Raw genomic sequence first — 19,461 nt, 5'->3', positions numbered from 1 at the left:
GAAGAGTGTAGCCCAACACAAGCATTGGTGTTATCCTCCATTTCAAGAAATTCAAAGATGTGGGTGAATTGTCTGCATTCCTTTGTGATAGTTGGCAGTCTCCACAACTGGGGATTGTTTGTCAGATTGAAGTAACTAGAAAGAAGAGGTTTTTGATACAGAAAGATACAGCGTCATGAGCATGTAGGGTCTTTTCCCCGGGAAAAAAGGGGGCACGTGTCCTCTTCATGAAGTACTTCTTCTGAGGTTTAGGACATGGGTACACACTTTTCTCAACTTGGGATTGGTGAATATCAGGATGACAGCGTGTGCTGAAGGATACGAAGACAGGAATATATCAGAAATCAGCCGCTCAAGCTTGCCATACTTGAAAACACCAGAAAGGCCAAGGATCATGGCGGCAAAATGTAAAATGTAGAAGATGAGCAAGAGAAGCAAAGGCTTCATGACACTAAGGTGGGCCTGAGTGCTGAGGTCCTTGCTGCTGAGGCCACTCTTCCTCAGATTCCTCGTGTGCCTCCACAGAGAGAGAAGCAAAACTGTGGATGCTGTCAAGCAGATGCTAAAACTGATGACAGTAAAATAAAACTGGAGAGAAATTAAAAACTTACAAGGGTAGTGGTCATGAGCCTCACTTTGGCTTGTGTTCTCTGGCAGGTTTCCTGTGAGAGTGCGACATTTTTCATCTTCAAGAGCCCTCACAACTGGATATATAGAGCAGGTTATGAAAGCCAGGAGAGATATTCCGAGGCATCTGGGCACCAACACCCCAATTCTTAGCTTCAGCCATGCAAAGAGAGGATGAGCAAAGTTGGTGACCTTCACACAGTAGAAGACATTGAGCCAGGTGGCACACCAGAGGCTGATCATGTTCAAATAAATCCAGCAGAAGGTGAATGCCTGCTCTTTTTTACTATGTATGTATGTCTCTGGAGAGCCGACGTATACAAATCGACTGCTTGTGGTAATCCACTGCCAAAGAAATCTGGAGAGGCTCAGAGTGGTCAGTAGGAAATCACAAGGGAGCATCTTCTGCCTTTGGAGCCAGCTGTATCCATTCATGACTATGATGAATCCATTACCTAAGAGAGAAACAATGGACTCAATAGCAAAAACGATCAGAAAAAAGATACCCAGTAGGGAAAACATGCTTCTGTCCATCACTGCCATGTTCCGAGAAAAAAATCTAAGATGGGGACAATTAAATTGTGGCTCTCCTGGTTTCTGTGTGTGATGTTTTCTAGTGAAAACTCTGGCTTTACGGGCTGTATTAATAGCCATGGCGTGCTATATAGAGAGCGAGATGCAAATCTGAGGAGGATTCTGTTACTAATGATGCAGGGATCATGTTGTACCCATCTGCCCAGAGATTTGTTCCATACTGGCACAACGAAGAGTATGCCAACTCTTTTGTAGGATATTCTTACAGTGCTTTGTCTGCAAGTAACTATATTTGCGCATGAGTAGGAGTGAAGCCTCCTAGCTAGTGATGACTCACACTTTAGGGGCGTGGACAAAAATGACTTTATGCAAGGCATGACAGCAAGTCCACCTGAAACCCCAGACATTATATAAATATGTTGGGGGGTTTGGGGACAGCCAGAGTAGGGTTATCAACATCCAGGTACTAGCTGGAGATCTCCTGCTATTACAACTGATCTCCAGCAGATAGAGATCAGTTCACTTGGAGAAAATGGCCGCTTTGGCAATTGGACTCTATGGCATTGAAGTCCCTCCCCTCCCCAAACCCCGCCCTCCTCAGGCTCCGCCCCAAATGTTCCCGGTGTTCAGAAACTGAAAACACATTTCTTTCCATTTGGGATTGGCCAGTATTAAGATGATCGAACAAACAAAAGGAGAGGAAGACAGAAGAACGACGGTCAGATGCTCAAGCCAGCACTAATTACAACAAATTAAACATCAGAGAAGAAAAGAAAGCACAACAGAGATTTCATGACATTCAGATGGGCCTGAGTTCAGAGATCCTTCATGTCCAGGCCATTTTTTTTCAGGTTCCTCCTGAGCTCCACAGAGAGACAAACAAAAGAACGGATGCAGCTAAGCGTAGGATGAAACAGAGGGCAGTGAGAAAAAACTGGACAGGAAATAACACGTTTAAACACTTCTGTGTTCTCTGTCCCTCTTGTTCCTGTCTAGTTTCCTGTGAGAATGTGGCATTCTCCTTGATTCGCCTCAACTATGAACAAATGGAGAGAATAAACCCACAAAAGCAAGCAGTCTTGGCACAAGACTGTCAATTCTTGACTTTAACCAGGAAGGGGGGGTGAGCAAACGTGGTGACCTTCAGGCAGTAGAAAACATGGAGAGTGGTGTCGCAGGAGAAGCTGGCCATGTTGCAGTAGTTCCAGGCCATGTTCATGAACTGTTCCGTACAGCTAAATTCATAAGTCCTTGGAGAGCTGAGATAAAGACATTGGTTCGTCATGAGAAGCCCTTCCATCAGAAATCTGGAGATGCAGAGGCAGGGCAGGAGAAGACCATAAGGGATCAGTTTCCCACTACGGAGCCAACTGTAGCTATTCACAGCTATGATCAATCCATTGCCTATTAGGCCAACAATTGACATCATTCCAAAAATGACCAAACATAGAATATTAAGAGGTGCTGACATCCCTCCCATTATTGTCACTGTGCGAGATCAAGGTCTGTTTCCCTATGTGTGTTTGGTAGATTCTGTCTGGTTGGGTTTCTGCTGGGTTTTCAAACAGGACATTTTACATAGAGGGAGGTGCCAGTTTTAGAGGATTGTTACGGGGAATGCTGGGGGTCTCCAATAATTAATGGAGGAATTAGCTTATTGGAGACAAATTTGAGCGCTAATGAGAGGCTTACTTTAAAGCGGATCTTTTAACCTATGTTTTATGAGGGTTGAGCAAACCAGATGAATAAACCTTGCAGGAAGCAAATTAGAACTTAAACAGGTTGTTTTTATTAGGGGAATGAAAGGGGGGTACAAATGCACACAGAAAGCAATGAAACAAATGCAATCACACAAGAGAGTCTTATGAGGGATAGGGGGTAGTTGCAGTCTACATCTACTTTCCGAGGTCCGCCAGTGAGAGAAGCTGCTGCACAAATAAGATCACTCAGTGAGCCAGGACTTTGCAATAAGAGAAGCCATGCTGTGACATGGGGCAGTTGTCTGGATCCGATAGAGCAGGGGTGGGAAACCTTTTTTCTGCCAAGGGCCATCTGGATATTTATAACATAATTCACAGGCCATACAAAATTATCAACTTAAAAATTAGCCAACCAAGCCCCAAGCAGGCAGCTGCCCCAGATGACCCCCCGCATGAGCAAGCAGGCAGGCATCCAATCAGTGGTGCACTTGCCCACCTGGTGGCGCAGGATGGTCTGTTGCACCGGTCGGGCGTAGCCGTCCAGCCACACGCTGGAGTTGCTCCTGCTCTGCATGGTCAGGGCCGGATTCTACAGCCGGCTCCTGCTACCTCCACCTGCAGGGATGAAATGAGGACACACTGGCTAAGAACTCACCCCTGCGCATTCTGGCCCTGCCACCTTTAACCCCACTATGGTCACCACTTCCGCCCCCAGCCCTCTTGTAGTACAGAGGGACTACGTTTCTCCATGGCCCGGGTGGGAAGGAGTTAACACAGTTTCTTGGGTGGTCCTAGCAACTCCATAGCTAACGACTGTTCTGCAAGGGGGGAAAAGGTTCCTTTTCTCGGCAAAACAAATTCACATTTGCCTTGAATAGAGGCTATTCCTGTCCGTGGGAGGGGGCGGATCACCAGTCTTAGATCCTTCTGAGCTAGAGATCTGCCAGGACCCACAAAGGGCCAGACCAAATGATTTTGCAGGCCTTAAATGGCCCCCGGGCCTGACGTTCCCCACACCTGCGATAGAGAATGAGTAGCAAATTACCACTGTGAGGGTGGCAATACTTATAGTAAAAATATGCCCTGAGGCGGGGTGACTCACCGGACAGGTAGTCTTGGGGCACAAAGGTAAAATTGCTTCTCTAGTAAAGGGGTGGCGTAGGGAGAAAGGATGGGTGCTGAGTTAGACTCTGATAGGAGTATTGATAGCTGACAAGTATCGGGTGATTGTGATATCAGGCAGCTGTCAGGAACTGGAGGGTGATGGGAGAAGAGGAGGAATTCAGAAGATGGGATTAGCCTGGCCCCAGACTAACTCAAGGAAGGAATGTGAGCTGTGACAGGGGAACACCATTGTCTCTCCTTCTGGTCGTCAGTCAGATCTTGATAGGACGGCCACAGTGATGGTTATGCAAACGTCCAGTGTCCTGTCCGCTGTCTCCGGAGAAGAGCAGTCCTTCAGTGGGGGGGGGGGGGTTGTCTCAGGCAAGGCTGGAGACAGTCTTTTCCCTTGCTGCTGTGCAAGATGGAGTTCAGGCCACTTCCTTTCCTGGGTCCGTAACACTGCTTTGCCATCTGCAGGGTCCTGCTGGTGCTCTACAGTCTGGTCCAGGGTAGTGTCTGGGTCACTTTCATTGCTTGTGTTGCTGCGTTGTAGGCTCCCTGCATAGTCCTTTAGTCCTGCACACTATCCCATGTGCGCCAGGAAAGCTGGGGTATGAGAGGCTAGGGCCACAGGATCTCATTCCAGCCAAAGACACGGTTGTGCACTGCGTTGCACATGTATGCCAGGTGACCGAACCTATGGAACATCTTTCTTTCTGCCACAATTCTTCAATATCTCATTTGGAATTTACCAAAAGCTGTTTGCTCAGGATTGGTTGAAATATATAATTTGTCATATAGTTTGTGAGAATGATATGAGTCATATTTTGGGCAAAAGATTGGACAATTTGTTTTGCGGCATTCCTGTGATAAGTTTTTCATCTTAAGTGAGGAATCCATTACAGAAAGTGAAATTTGAATATATATCCTCCTGGGCTCTGTTGTTTCCTTTTTTTCAGTGGACTTGATGTGAAGGCAAATCAAGCAACTGAATTATGCCAGGGAATTATTTTTTTATTTAGGGTGTGCCAGTCTTCTTCCTATTTCTATCCCTCGATGGTTAGTCTTGCTCGTGTATTTGGTCCACACTGCCTCATAGGATTTGTAGTCTTCAACATAAGTAAGCACTACCGTTCTCACACTGCATATTTTACTTAATTTACATTGAAAACAATGTTCAAGATGGCTCAATCAGTAACCTCAATGCAAAAAAAAAAATTGGCAAGGGAACAATTTAAACAAATATAAATAGCCAAGATAAACATACACATATCTGCCGTCTTTCCCTTCACTTTAGGAAGCCCTTCTTATGAAATTTATAACACAGATATATGCTTTATTCATTTTGGGATTGGAGAATATCAAGATGACGGCATGCGCAGAAGGATACAAAGCTATAACAATGTCCAAAATCATCCGCTCAGGTTTGCCATACTGGATAATATTAGTGAAGGCAATGATCATGGCAGCAAAATGTAAAATGTAGAAGATGAGCGAGAGAAGGAAAGGCTTGATGACCTTGAGGTGCACCTGAGTGCTGAAGTCCTCGGTGCTGAGGCCACTCTTCTTCAGGTTCCTCCGGTGCCTCCACAATGAGAGAAGCAAAACACTGGATGCTGTCAAGCAAATGCTAAAACTGATGGCAATAAAATAAAGTTGGAGAACTTCAAAAAACCTAAAAGAGTAGTATTCATCAGCCTCACTTTGGCTGGTGTTCTCTGGCAGGTTTCCTGTGAAACTGCAGCATTTTTCATCTTCAAAGGACCTCATGACTGGATGAATGGAGCATATCATGAAAGCCAGGAGAGATATTCCAAGGTATCTGGGCACCAACGCCCCAATTCTTAGCTTCAGCCATGCAAAGAGAGGATGAGCAAAGTTGGTCACCTTCACGCAGTAGAAGACATTGAGCCACGTGACACACCAGAGGCTGGCTATGTTCAAATACATCCAGAAGATGTTGAATACCAGCAGTATTTTACTTTGCATGTATGTCTCTGGAGAGCTGAAATAAATAAATAGGTTGCTCACGGAAACCCACTGCCAAAGAAATCTGGAGAGGCTCAGAGTGATCAAGAGGAAATCACAAGGGACCATCTTCTTGCTTTGGAGCCAGCTGTAGCCATTCACAGCTATGATGAATCCATTCCCTAAGAGGGAAACAATGGCCACGATTGCAAAAATGATCAGAGAAAAGATACCCAGTGGGGAAAACATGTTTCTGTCCATCACTGCCTTCTTCGGAGAGAAATATCTGAGAAGGGAACAAGTGGGTTTTAATTGTTGCTCTCCTGGTTTCGGTATGATGTTTAGCAGAGAACACTCTGGTGTTTGGGGCTATTTTAATGGTCATGGCATGCTATACATAGAGCGAGATGCAAATGTTAGAAGGATTCTGTTACTAATGAGGCAGGTATCATGTTGTTTACATTTGCTCAGGGATTTGTCCAGACTTATACAACCAAGAGTACAACAACAGTTTCAATGCAACTTTCACAGTGCTTTGGAATATCAGGAACTGGATTTACAAAGAGCTACATTTTGCATCATACACACATACATTGTGAGGGAAATATGAACGATGTGTTGTGTGAAGGACTGTCAAGCAATTGTTTCTCCTAAAATCAGCTTTTCATTTTCTGAGAGGATCCCATTGTGGCAACTGCTTGCAAGAAACCAGCATGATGTAGTGGTTAAGAGCAGTAGTAGAAAAGAACAAGAGTCCGGTAGCACCTTAAAGACTAACAAAAATATTTTCTGGCAGGGTATGAACTTTCGTGAGCCACAGCTCACTTCTTCAGAAGAAGTGAGCCACTTTCGTTAGCCACAGGTCACTTCTTCAGAAGAAGTGAGCTGTGGCTAACAAAAGCTCATACCCTGCCAGAAAATATTTTTGTTAGTCTTTAAGGTTCTACCGGACTCTTGCTCTTTTCTACTACTGCAGACAGACTAACACGACTACCCACTGTGGTTAAGAGCAATCAGTCAACTCTTAATCTGGAGAACCACGGTTGATTCCCCACTTCTCCACATGAGCGGCAGTCTCTTATCTGGTGAACCAGGTTGGAAACAATTGCCTGCAAGTAACCAGCATGGTGTAGTGGTTAAGAGCTATCAACTCTTAATCTGGAGAACCAGGGCTGATTCCCCACTTCTCAACATGACTGGAACCTGAGGAGGGAGGGGTTTGGGGATGGTACGGTAGCCAGTAGCAAAGAGGGACCTGGCAACCTTATTCTGAAGTGCCTTATTAACTTCAATTATGGGGAAAACATATATTCTTTCACATATATGTATATTCACATATATAACATGCCATGCTCTGATATAACAGCTTAGCATAAGACACATATATATATTCTTATGTACATATGTATAGGCACTATGCATGATGGGTAAAGCAGAAATCTTTGGTCAAGAGAAATGACATGAAATAACCTCTCCTGAATTACTGTTTGGGCTATTAAGGGTAATTCAGAGGCACTACATTTTTGGCCCCCAACGTGATTAAGGGCTGGCCGACAGGCCCCTTGCCCTCCGAAACCTTTACAACACCAATAAAAGTTGGGGAGGGAGAGTCGATGTTAGACTCCCCCTGGACTTCGATCGGCCACTGCTGAGAGAAATCGGCTCCTCTTCGAGGGACTTTTGAGGATCTGCGCGCAACTCCACTGCTTTTGCAGCAAAGAATTCCTCCAGCCTCCCGTCGGAGAGAGAGATGGTAGATCTCGCGACCGCCCACTCGAACCCCTGCCCTAAGAGGTTATCAGCTGCGCAAGCGATTTCTTGGAGAGGTTTCCTCAGCTACCTTAGGTGTGGGTATTGCTGTTCAAATCAGACACTGTCTGTCTGAGGTGTGTTTGGAGGCTGGCTGTTTGTTGAGCTGTGCAATTGCCCCCAGAGCATGCGTTGACCGTGCAAGCGGCAGGTGACGGGGGGGGGGAGTGTGCGTGCTGTCATAAATTCCTTTGTCTCGAGGAAGCGGACCCCTTACCTCTTCCTCCGTTCCCCCTCCCTTTTGGGTCTTGTCTGTGTGCAAGTGCCGCCTCATTTTGTCTCCCTTCCCCGGAAAGGTACATTTCAGCCAAAATAGGGAGGGAAAGCAGGAGCCCAGTTTACGAGAGGCCCGTTAGTCTTTCACGTTGATGAACGACAAGATCCCTTAGCTGAAATATGGGTTGTAATCAAAGCAAACTCTCCGGCCCTCTGGCTTGTGTCTGTGAGAATTGGAAGGTTTTACGTGGCAGAACAGGGCTTTCTAAGAATCTCCTGGTTTTTTATTGCCAAGTGGCGTGGCCTCAATACGAATTGCCATGGGGAACTGCCTGGCCGTCCTCAGGTTCTCTTGACCTGGCTCTTCTTGCCCAATTAGACCGCTATATGTCCAGAACAGGGAAGCACCGTGAAAAGGCGTATCTCTCCCCCTTTTGGGGACTCAGGGAAAACCCACAGCTCGTAGCCCATTTTGAACTGGCTGTTCCCCCTTTGGAGCCACAGTCAGGCATTGTCGCTGTCTGTAAACCTCTGAGGGTAGCCCCTGAAGACCCAGAAGATGACCTGCCGGACTTTCCCCCGCCCTACGTAGCAGAGCCGACGGCACCACCCCCATCTCCTGCCCTCGTGCACGAGCAGCAATTAGATGCGCCGCTGCACATCAATCTCCTGACTCAACACCCCCCGCCAGCTTCAGAGCCTCCCCTCCGTCTTCCAGCAGCGACAGAGCAGCGTGCAGCTCGGCGTGCTATTCCCTTGGCCTTTCGTCCTCTTCAGCAGTCCTCCCCCACCCTCCCCCGGGAAGTCCGAGAGCTTGGCACCCCCTCCTCCTCTCCTTCAGCTACACGCTCAGGAGCTGGTTATAGCTTGCAGGCACCTCTTCGACAAATTCCGTTAAAAGATTCTCTTGTCTATATTCACACTCCTTTCTCGAGCACCGATTTATACAACTGGAGGGCATCTTTACCCCCCCTTCCGGGAGGCCCCTTAAGCTTATGTGGAGCTTGTGGAATGCATCATGGACACCCACCGTCCTAATGTCAGTGACCTTCACTCCCTCTTTGCGGCTTTGCTTGATTCTGAGTCTAAGCGCCAGGTCTTAACAATAGCTGAAAAGGAATGGGCTGAAAAGGTGAAGGCTGGGGGTGACGCGGCTAAGGACTGGCCAAATCCTTTGCCTCTCCCCCTGGTGACATTGACCCCAATGAGCAATCAGCTCTCCTCACTAATGCCCGCCAGTGTTTTCTTCATGGCCTCAAGACAGGAGTTCCCTAGGCCATTAATTTTCACCGTGTTTATCAGACCTTTCAAGAGGCCAATGAATCCCCCTCTGACTTCCTGACCCGCTTAAAGGATAGCTTCCGCCGTTTCACAGATATGGACACAGATGCAGATGCAACGGGACCAACCCTTAAGATGGCCTTCATAGGGCAGAGCACTCCTGATATTAGAAAGAAGCTTCAGAAGCTCCAAGCTCCCAGTGCCCAGTCCCTTGAGATTCTCCTCCAAACGGCTTACCATGCATACATGCAGAGGGAAGCTGCTGAGGAACGGAAAGAGGATAAAAAGATGAAAAGGCAGGCTACCCTCTTGGCAGCCGCCATCCATAATGAACTCCCTGCTAATCCTCCAGAAAGGGGCAGAAGACGGGGTAGAAGAGGAGCAGGAAACAGCCTAGGCAGGCATCAGTGTGGGCAGTGCGGCCAAACTAGCCACTGGAGAGCTCAGTGCCCTCAGACCACTGCTGCCACAGGATGGCATCCCTCCCCCGGCCCTTCGCAGTCCTTCCAGTCGCCCCCACCATGGCCCCGAGGCTCTAGCGGCTCTTTTCGCCCATCTGGCGGCCGACCTCCTCAAGCTGTTCATCATTCTTCCGGCCCCGGCAACCCCTTCTTGGGAAACTCTCCTGCCTAACAATTAGCAACCTTTGATGAGTCAGCCTTTGACCAGCAAGCGTGACGGGTCCCCAGAGGGACTGCCTCCGACCCTCTGTTTGAGCAAAATATTGGAGGAGAGAAATTACAATTCCTCGTCGACACAGGCGCTACCCACAGCATCCTTACTGACCCTGCCACCCCTCAGATCCCCACAGAATGCAAGGAAGTTATGGGGGTAGGAGGCACAGTCAATCGTGTCCTGGTAACCCCTCCCTTGGAAGTTGAGGTCCCCCAGGGTCCGAAGCTCGCCCACAAGTTCCTTGTCATGCCTCAGTGCCCTGTCAATCTTCTGGGCAGGGATCTGCTTTGCAAACTCGATGCCACGGTCTCCTGTTCACCAGATGGCATCACTATAGAATTTCCTACTGAAAAAGCTTATCTCTGCTACCTAAACCAGCCCTCTGAAGAGAAGCAGGAATCCCTCTTTCTTCTCCACGAGTCACCAGATGACCTCACTGGATGTGCTTCCTTCATTGACCCCCAAGTGAGGTATTCAGGACAACCTGGCTTTGCTCGCTATGCCACCCCACACCTGGTTGAATTGCTTCCTGATGCACAATCCATTGTAGTCCGCCAATACCCTCTCAGGCTAGAAGCAAGACAGGGGCTAGCTCCTCTCATCTGCCTCTTCCTAGACGCAGGCATCCTCGTCCCAGTGCAGTCTTCCTGGTGCACCCCCATCTTGCCAGTGCAGAAGCCAAACGGCACATGGCGCTTTGTGCAGGATTTGCACATAGTCAATCGCCGCATCCGCCCTCTTCATCCCATGGTAGCCAACCCTTATACCCTCCTGACCACGTTACAGTCTTTCCAAACGTGGTACACCTCGGTAGATCTTAAGGATGCCTATTTTACAGTGGGACTTGCCCCCGAGTCATTTCCCCTCTTCTGCTTTGAATGGCAGGATCCTCCACCCACCACTGGGGGGCGCCATCTCCTCGCATGGACAAGGCTCCCCATGGGCTACAGAAACTCCCCCACAGTGTTTGCAGCTGCCCTAACTAGAGACCCCAGGCTGTACGTTGATTTCGTACGTTGATGATATTTTGCTAGCATCGGACTCTATGGATGCCCTCCGAGACTCTTCTATTGCCCTCCTCACCTAGCTGCCTGTGGCTACAAAGTCAGTAGAGAGAAGGTTCAATGGCTTTTTCCTGAAGTCACCTACTTGGGCTATGTTTTGCATCTGGGCACCAGGCTCCTTCACACATCCCGGGTTCAGGCTGTCCTCAACCTGCCCGAACCCTGAACTGTCAAAGACGTCTGAGCCTTCTTGGGAATTGTAGGGTATGCGCGTGTCTGGATTCCCTTGTTCTCCGTCTTAGCACAGCCCCTCTACGACCTCACTAAGCAGGGACAGTCATGGGAATGGACACAGGTCCATCACGAAGCTTGGGACGCCCTCCGCTCAGCCCTGCTTCGAGCTGTTGCCCTGGCTCTTCCCGATCCTCAGAGACCCTTCCTCCTCTTTGTAACTGAAAATGAGGGATGTGCAGTAGGACTTCTTGCCCAGAACCTCGCGTCTATTCCTCGCCCTGTTGCCTATCTCTCCAAGCGCCTTGATCCCGTTGCCCAAGGCTGGCCCTCGTGTGTGCGTGCAGTAGCAGCAACTGCCCTTTTGGTACAAGAGGCTCAGAAAATTACCTTGGGGGGAACTTTAGAAGTCCACTGCCCTCACTCTGTTCGCACCCTTTTGGAGCAAAAAGCCCCAGTCTGGGCTACATCCTATCTTCTCTCCAAATACATGCTCATTGAACAGGAAGTGATCTCCCTCACTCGCTCAGAGCGACTGAATCCAGTCACCCTCTTCCCAGCGCAGCCCGCTCCAGACGATCCCGAGCAAGACACCCCCCCATGACTGCATGGAGGTTTTACAAGCCACTTGGGGGGGGGCGCCACGATCTTCACTGTGATCCTATCCCCAACAGTGAGCTTGTTTTATGGACTGATGGCTCTTCTTACATCCTCAATGGCAATCGCCACACAGGCTTTGCAATTGTAGATTCCTCCTTTCAACCTGTGTTTATGTCTGCCTTGCCTTCCCACTGCTCAGCCCAAGCAGCCGAGTTAGTTGCCCTAATTCAAGCTTGCCGCTTAGCCCAGGACAAGTCAGCCACCATATATCTGGACAGCCGGTACGCTTTCCTAGCAGCTCATTCCCACACCGCCCTCTGGAGAGAGAGAGGCTTTTGCGGCTCTGATGGGAAGCCCTTGAAAATGAAGCCCCTCCTCAAGGAAGAGGAACTCATGAATGTTCTTTGGCTGCCATCAGCCCTTGCTATTGTTCATTGTCCCGGGCATCAGGCTGACACCTCAGAAGTGTCACAAGGGAACCATGCTGCAGACCACTGGGTGAAGAAAGCTGCCCTCCTTCCCCCCGCCCCTGACCCTCTCTGCCTGCTTGTCTTAGTCGATCCCTGTGAGACTCAATCTCTCCTGTACAGCAGTCAGGATTTACTAGAACAAGGGGGGAGGTGGCACCAGGGCTGGTGGGTAGTAGGAGATAAAATCCAACTACCAGCAGAAGGACTGTTTTCCGTAGTTCAGCGGGCCCATAAAGCCAGCCACATGGGAATTAAGGCTCTCACAGCGTGGCTTCAGTCCCGGTACTGCAATCAAGGCTTCCGTGCCATGGCACAGCGAGTGGTTGCCAACTGCCCCGAATGTCTGTGAACCAACCCAAAGTCTCCAGTCCCCAAGGGACCCCCAACTAGACTCAGAACAGCCAAGTACCCCGGAGAGGCGTGGCAGGTTGACTTTGCTGAAATGCCCCAACATGGCAGACAGAAACATTTGTTGGTTTTTGTGGACCTTTTCTCTGGATGGCCGGAAATGGTACCTACTGCCACTCAGGGATCTCGTGAGGTTGTTGCCGCCCTGCTGGACGTTCTGGTCCCAGGATTCTCGCTCCCAAAGGGGTTAGAAAGTGACAATGGCTCGCGCTTTATTTCGGAAGTTACACAAGCTGTCAGTACTTTTCTGGGCATACAGTGGTCCCTGCATTCAGCTTATCGCCCACAGGCTTCAGGCAAAGTTGAATGCATGAACCGTACCCTCAAGACGCACATTTCCCGGTTGTGCCAAGACACTTCTCTCCCCTGGACTAAAGTCCTGTCCCTTGCTCTAATGCATATTCGAAGTGCCCCAGGGTCCAGACTTGGGTTGTCCCCCTTTGAAATATTGTATGGGAGACCATTTGTCGCTTCTGTATGTAAACAGCCATATTGGGGGGGGGGAGGAATTTAAGTTTGTACATGCAAAAGCTGGTGCAGGTTTTGTCTTCTATTCACAAACAGGTGCTGGATGCCCTTCCCCCGCAGCCCGACTGGCCTCCATGCTCAGAGGTGGGATCGGGGGTCCTGATCAAAGAACTTTCCCCAAGTCCGGAACAGCCCAGGTGGTCGCTCCCCAAACAAGTTCTCCTGTCCACTCCGACAGCGGTGAAGGTAGAGCGAATCAAGCCTTGGATCCACTGTTCCAGAGTGAAGTCCGTTCCTGACCCGAATCTCAACTGGCAAGCTAAGCAGCTCGCTCTTCTGCATCTGAAGATTGCTAAAAGACTTCAAAACCTTTCCTGAAGACTTCAAAGCCTTTCCTGAATGAACTGGATTTTCGAATTGTTGGGACGTTTGATTGGGGTGGGGTTTGCTTTTATTTTTTGCTGGTTTCAAAGACAGCGTCTGTGTGGTGTACCTGTTTCTGAAGGTCAGTGTGCAGAAAATGTTGTTGTTTATCATGAAAACCCTACATACATGGAGGGGTCCCCTAGCCCCCCTCCTTATAGTAATTCTCTGTAGCCCCCTGGCACTGTCCATCGCTTGCATTTGATGTGTCCCCTCTACCTGCCGTCAATGCCACGAGTTCATAAAACGAGATGGCTACTCAGTCAAAGCTTTTCGTTTTTTCCCTAGTGTCAATTCCGCTTGTCTCCAACTCCCTCCTAAGACCTGTACAGAGGCAGGGAAGACTTATCTCATGGCCCCAAACCTAGGACATGTCACTGGGAAGTGGGCTGGAGTGTCTTGCCCTAGGGCCCCTTGGGTGTGTACTTCCCAGGTGAAGCAGAAAGACTCAAAAGCCCCCCTTCCTAACTTGCCTGCTCCTGCTCCTGAGGCAGATGCCAGAGGCTTGCTGCCTCCCCCTTCTCCGAAAAATATCCCAACTCCCAAAGGCCCCTTAGTGTATCCTTTCCTGTATAGACAGCTGGAAAAAACAGTTCAGCTCCCAGATCCAGCAAAAAAATTATTTATTGACTTGGGAGAAAGAATTGCTGCTGTGTTAAATGTTACTAATTGCTGGGTCTGCGGTGGCTCTATAGCCAGCACGGAGTGGCCTTGGGAAGCAATTGAAATCCCCCCGGCTTCCTTAGCTGAGTGGAATCGCCACCCTTCCTTTAACCCTTCAGCCAGACCACAGCTCTGGCTGCTGAGAGGTCCAATTCTTGGGAGCCTCTGGTATCCCGAAGACAATCTGCCAAGTTCAATCACCCAGTAGGAAATACTCTGTGCACCTCCACTCTTGTAGCCAATGACACCCACTCCTCCTGGTGGCCTCGAGCCCCCACTTTCTTTTTCTCAGCCACCAACAGGAGTGAAAAATGTGTCCCCACTAATGACTCCCGACTGTTTAATTGCTCAGGCAGTAACCCATTCCAGGCATTCCCCTCTTTACGACTGCTCTGGAGAGACCCTTCTAATTTCTCCCTCCCCTGGGTTGCTCCTGATGGTTTCTTTTGGCTGTGTGGCAACACTGCTTATTCTCAACTGCCACTGAATTGGGCTGGAACCTGCGCATTTGGGACCATCCAGCCAGGGTTTTTCTTGCTGCCTTCAGTCAAAGGAAGTTTCCTAGGAATCCCAATCTATGATTATCTCAAACGAGACAAGAGATCTATTAATATTGGTGGATCTCAGCATTGGGGTGATGCTTGGCCCCCACAGTGTATCATTGAATATTATGACCCTGCTTCTTGAGCCAATGATGGCACTTTTGGGTATAGAACTCCTATATACATGTTAAATCGCATCATCCGGCTTCAAGCTGTCCTAGAAATTATTACCAACCAGACTGCTGGTGCCTTAAAGCTGCTGGCCCATCAGCAAACACAGATGCGAGCAGCAATTTACCAGAACCAACTTGCCTTGGACTACCTCCTGGCTGAGCAGGGTGGGGTTTGTGGCAAATTTAATTTTAGTAACTGTTGTCTTCAAATAGATGACAATGGAGAAGCAATCCTTAATATTGCCTCCAATATCCGAAAGGTAACCCATGTCCCTGTTCAGTCCTGGAAAAGTGTTTGGGATGCATCTTGGTGGGAAAATCTTTTTTGCAGGGGCTTGGTGGAAAACGTTGATGTTCTTTTTAGCTTGTGCACTTGCTGGGATAATCCTTATACCCTTTTGTATCCCCTGCTTCATGTATCTCATTTGAGCTGTTCTCCGAAGCTCACCCATGGTCACAATGCCCCTTGACCAACCCTCACCCAAGGCACCAGGGAACTTAATGGTTCTACGTTTCCTATCCAAAGCAGTTCGCTAATCCTCACCCACACCTCAAGTGTTTTTATTTTCATTTTAAAAGAATTTAAAGGTTCAAATCAAGGGGGGAATGAAGTGCCTTATTAACTTCAATTATGGGGAAAACATATATTCTTTCACATATATGTATATTCACATATCATGCCATGCTCTGATATAACAGCTTAGCATAAGACACACATATATATTCTTATACATATGTATAGGCACTATGCATGATGGGTAAAGTAGAAATCTTTGGTCAAGAGATTCACTAGTGAATCTCTGGGTCAGAATGACCTAGCAGCTAGTTTGTAAGTCAGGTGCAAGTGAGATAATTCTCTTGGTACAGGCAGGCCCCTTAATGAGGCCTGAAGCTGTGATTTAAGACAAGAAGTGTCAGCCAGGAATCTTAGCTTTCGTTTCTTCATTATCATCATATAATCATTAGGTAACGCCTTGAAGAGCACTTTCTATTGGACATGCAAATAGTTGCTTACACGTCTATAATGGTTTATTGGCTCACATGTTATACGCAATGATAATTAGTGCTGTCTGTTTGCTTGACTATAAAACAAGATGTATTCCTTTGTTTGGGTGGTGGAAGATCTCTGACTTTTTAAGAGCTTCCTCCACGCGCTTTGCTGTTCTTTATTGGCCAATAAAAGAACTGACATGAAATAACCTCTCCTGAATTACTGTTTGGGCTATTAAGGGTAATTCAGAGGCACTACAATTCCCCACTCCTCCACATGAAGCGTGCTGGGTGACCTTGGGCTAGTCACAGTTTTTTCAGAACTCTCTCAGCCCCACCTACCTCACAAGGTGTTTGTTGTGGGGAGGGGAAGGGAAGGCAATTGTAAGCTGCTTTAGTTCTTAATGGTAGAAAAATCAGGGTATAAAAACCAACTCTTCTTCTTCTTCTTCTTCTTCTTCTTCTGACTATACTTGCACGTTTGGTTATACAGACGTAGCAATCAGCCAAGTCATTGAGCTTTACAAAGAGATATGATTTTAGGTCAAGGGATTACCTTCGTGGATGGAGTCGTCTTAATCCTTTGCCGTGTCTTCCTGCTGACTTTTATTGTTCAGAACACTCACTGTTTTTCAAGCACTACTTGGGATTCTTCCCACAAGAATTTAATACAGATCTCCATAATGGCACAGCCTTCCACACTTGCCTTATTATGAGCTGTACCTATTGGTTGGTTGTACCCCCATTCAGAGCTTGGAGCTGTGGGGCATTTACTGAAACCTGAGCATCAAGTAACGCGTATATAATGGAGACACACAGGTGACCGCTCTACGCGGTTGATCTAAGGGCCTGTTGATCTGTATGCTATATATCATAGTTCATATATGTATGCATAAAAAGCAAAGCCAGATATATTAATACCATGGAGAAAACCAGAGACGTCTAGGCTATTTTAAACTTATTGAGAAAAATATATACAACTTTTATAATCCATTTCCCCCCCTATGGTGATCTCCCTCTCCTCCCTCTTTTTTTTTAGTCGAAGAAGATAATAGATTCTGTTAGAATAACAGTAGAGGAAAAATTAGATGCATCGTTAGTAGTGAAATGAAATCTCTGAGCTATCGGCTGGTCTATAAATACTTTCAAAAGCAATTTGAATATATACTTGTTGATATAATGATACCATAGTGTAAAGCTTCTGATGCGATTGGGGAGGGGCCGTGGCTCAGTGGTAGAGCATCTGCTTGGCATGCAGGAGGTCTCAGGTTCAATCCCCGGCATATCCAGTTCAAGGGACCAGGCAAGTAGGTGATGTTAAAGACCTCAGCCTGAGACCCTGGAGAGCCGCTGCCCGTCTGACTAGACAATACTGACTTTGATGGACCAAGGGTCTGATTCAGTATAAGGCAGCTCTGTGTGATCTCCAGAAAAGGTGTGGGAATTGGTTGGAATAATGGTTCTTCCTCTTCCCTAGCATCTCCTGACTGAATGATGGCAGTCTTGTCCTGGGGGGGGGGGGGAGGGCTATGAGGCCTGCTTTTTCTAATTATAACTTACCTGTCATTTCCCCAGCACATCAGGAACTTCCAGGGCTGTTTCTGTTGGTGAAATGGTATGGTGAGCTAATCTCTGCCCTAGCATTTCAACCTTAATCTGTTCTACTCCCTGCACTTTAATTGTTACTCTCCTGGTTTCGGTATGATGTTTGATGTTTAGCAGAGTAAACTCTGGTGTTTGGGGCTATTTTAATGGTTATGGCATGCTATACATAGAGCTAGATGCAAATGTTAGAAGGATTCTGTTACTAATGCGGCAGGTATCATGTTGTTTACATTTGCTCAGGGGTTTTTCCAGACATATACAACCAAGAGAACAGTTTCAATGCAACTTTCACAGTGCTTTGGAATATCAAGAACTGGATTTACAAAGAGCTCCATTTTGCATCATACGCACATACATTGTGAGGAAAATATGAACGATGTGTTGTGTAAAGGACTGTCAAGCAACTGTTTCTCCTAAAATCAGCTTTTCATTTTCTGAGAGGATCCCATTGTGGCAACAACTGCTTGCAACTAACCAGCATGTGTATTTAGTCCACACTGCATCATAGGATTTGTAGTCTTCAACATAAGTAAGCAACCTACCATTCTCACGCTGCATATTTTACTTAATTTACATTGAAAACAATGCTCAAGATGGCTCAATCAGTAACCTCAATGCAAAAAGGGGGTGGGGGAAAGGGAAGGGAACAATTTAAACAAATTTAAATAGCCAGGATAAACACACACATATCTAACTGTCTTTCCTTTCACTTTAGGAAGCCCTTCTTATGAAGTTTATAACACGGATGTATGCTTTATTCAGTTTGGGATTGGTGACTATCAAGATGACAGCGTGCGCAGAAGGATACAAACCTAGGACAATGTCAGAAATCTGCCGCTCAGGCTTGCCAAACTTCAAAGAATTAGTGAAGGCAATGATCATGGCAGCAAAATGTAAAATGTAGAAGAAGAGCGAGAGAAGCAAAGGCTTGATGACCTTGAGGTGGGCCTGAGTGCTGAGGTCCTCGGTGCTGAGGCCACTCTTCTTCAGATTCCTCCGGTGCCTCCACAGAGAGAGAAGCAAAACACTGGATGCTGTCAAGCAGATGCTAAAACCGATGGCAGTAAAATAAAGTTGGAGAATATGTAAAATCTTAAAAGATTTTACATGAGCCTCACTTTGGCTGGTGTTCTCTGGCAGGTTTCCTGTGAGATTGCGGCATTTTTCATCTTCAAAGGACGTCAAGGCAGGATATATAGAGCATATCATGAAAGCCAGGAGAGATATTCCAAGGCATCTGGGCACCAAAGCCCCAATTCTTAGCTTCAGCCAGGCAAAGAAAGGATGAGCAAAGTTGGTCACTTTCACACAGTAGAAGACATTGAGCCAGGTGGCACACCAGAGGCTGGCTGTGCTCAAATACATCCAGGAAAAGGTGAATAACTGGTGTACTTTAATGTATGTCTCTGGAGAGTTGAAATATAGAAACTGGCTGCTCATGGAAACCCACTGCCAAAGAAATCTGGAGAGGCTCAGAGTGGTCAGTAGGAAATCACAAGGGAGCATCTTCCAGCTTTGGAGCCAGCCGTAGCCATTCACAACTGTGATGAATCCATTCCCTAAGAGGGAAACAATGGACTCAATCCCAAAAATGACCAGAAAAAAGACACCCAGTGGGGAAAACATGTTTCTGTCCATCACTGCCTTCTTCGGAGAGAAATAACTGAGAAGGGAACAAGTGGGTTTTAATTGTTGCTCTCCTGGTTTCAGTATGATGTTTAGCAGAGAAAACTCTGGCATTTGGGGCTAGATTAATGGTCATGGCATGCTATACATAGAGCGAGATGCAAATGTTAGAAGGATTCTGTTACTAATGATCCAGGTATCATGTTGTTTACATTTGCTCAGGGATTTGTCCAGAGTTATACAACCAAGAGTATGACAACAGTTTCAATTCAACTTTCACAGTGCTTTGGAACATCAGGAACTGGATTTACAAAGAGCTCCATTCTACATCATGCACACATACA

At 47.3% G+C, this 19,461-nt stretch overlaps 2 protein-coding genes across 2 annotated transcripts; both read right to left on the bottom strand.

Annotated features, from left to right (window-relative positions):
* Positions 1-225: 225 nt before the first annotated feature.
* LOC130476532 (taste receptor type 2 member 7-like) lies at positions 226-1,170 on the bottom strand. The gene has a single exon (XM_056848478.1). The coding sequence runs from the start codon at positions 1,168-1,170 to the stop codon at positions 226-228; it is 945 nt and encodes a 314-aa protein (XP_056704456.1).
* A 17,032-nt stretch (positions 1,171-18,202) lies between these two features.
* LOC130476528 (taste receptor type 2 member 3-like) lies at positions 18,203-19,129 on the bottom strand. The gene has a single exon (XM_056848473.1). The coding sequence runs from the start codon at positions 19,127-19,129 to the stop codon at positions 18,203-18,205; it is 927 nt and encodes a 308-aa protein (XP_056704451.1).
* Between the last annotated feature and the right edge of the window lie 332 nt (positions 19,130-19,461).

Source organism: Euleptes europaea, chromosome 4, assembly GCF_029931775.1.
Source record: "Euleptes europaea isolate rEulEur1 chromosome 4, rEulEur1.hap1, whole genome shotgun sequence".
Lineage (NCBI taxonomy): Eukaryota > Metazoa > Chordata > Lepidosauria > Squamata > Sphaerodactylidae > Euleptes > Euleptes europaea.
The sequence above is the reverse complement of the archived record's forward strand: the minus strand, read 5'-3'. Positions and strand labels throughout refer to the sequence as shown.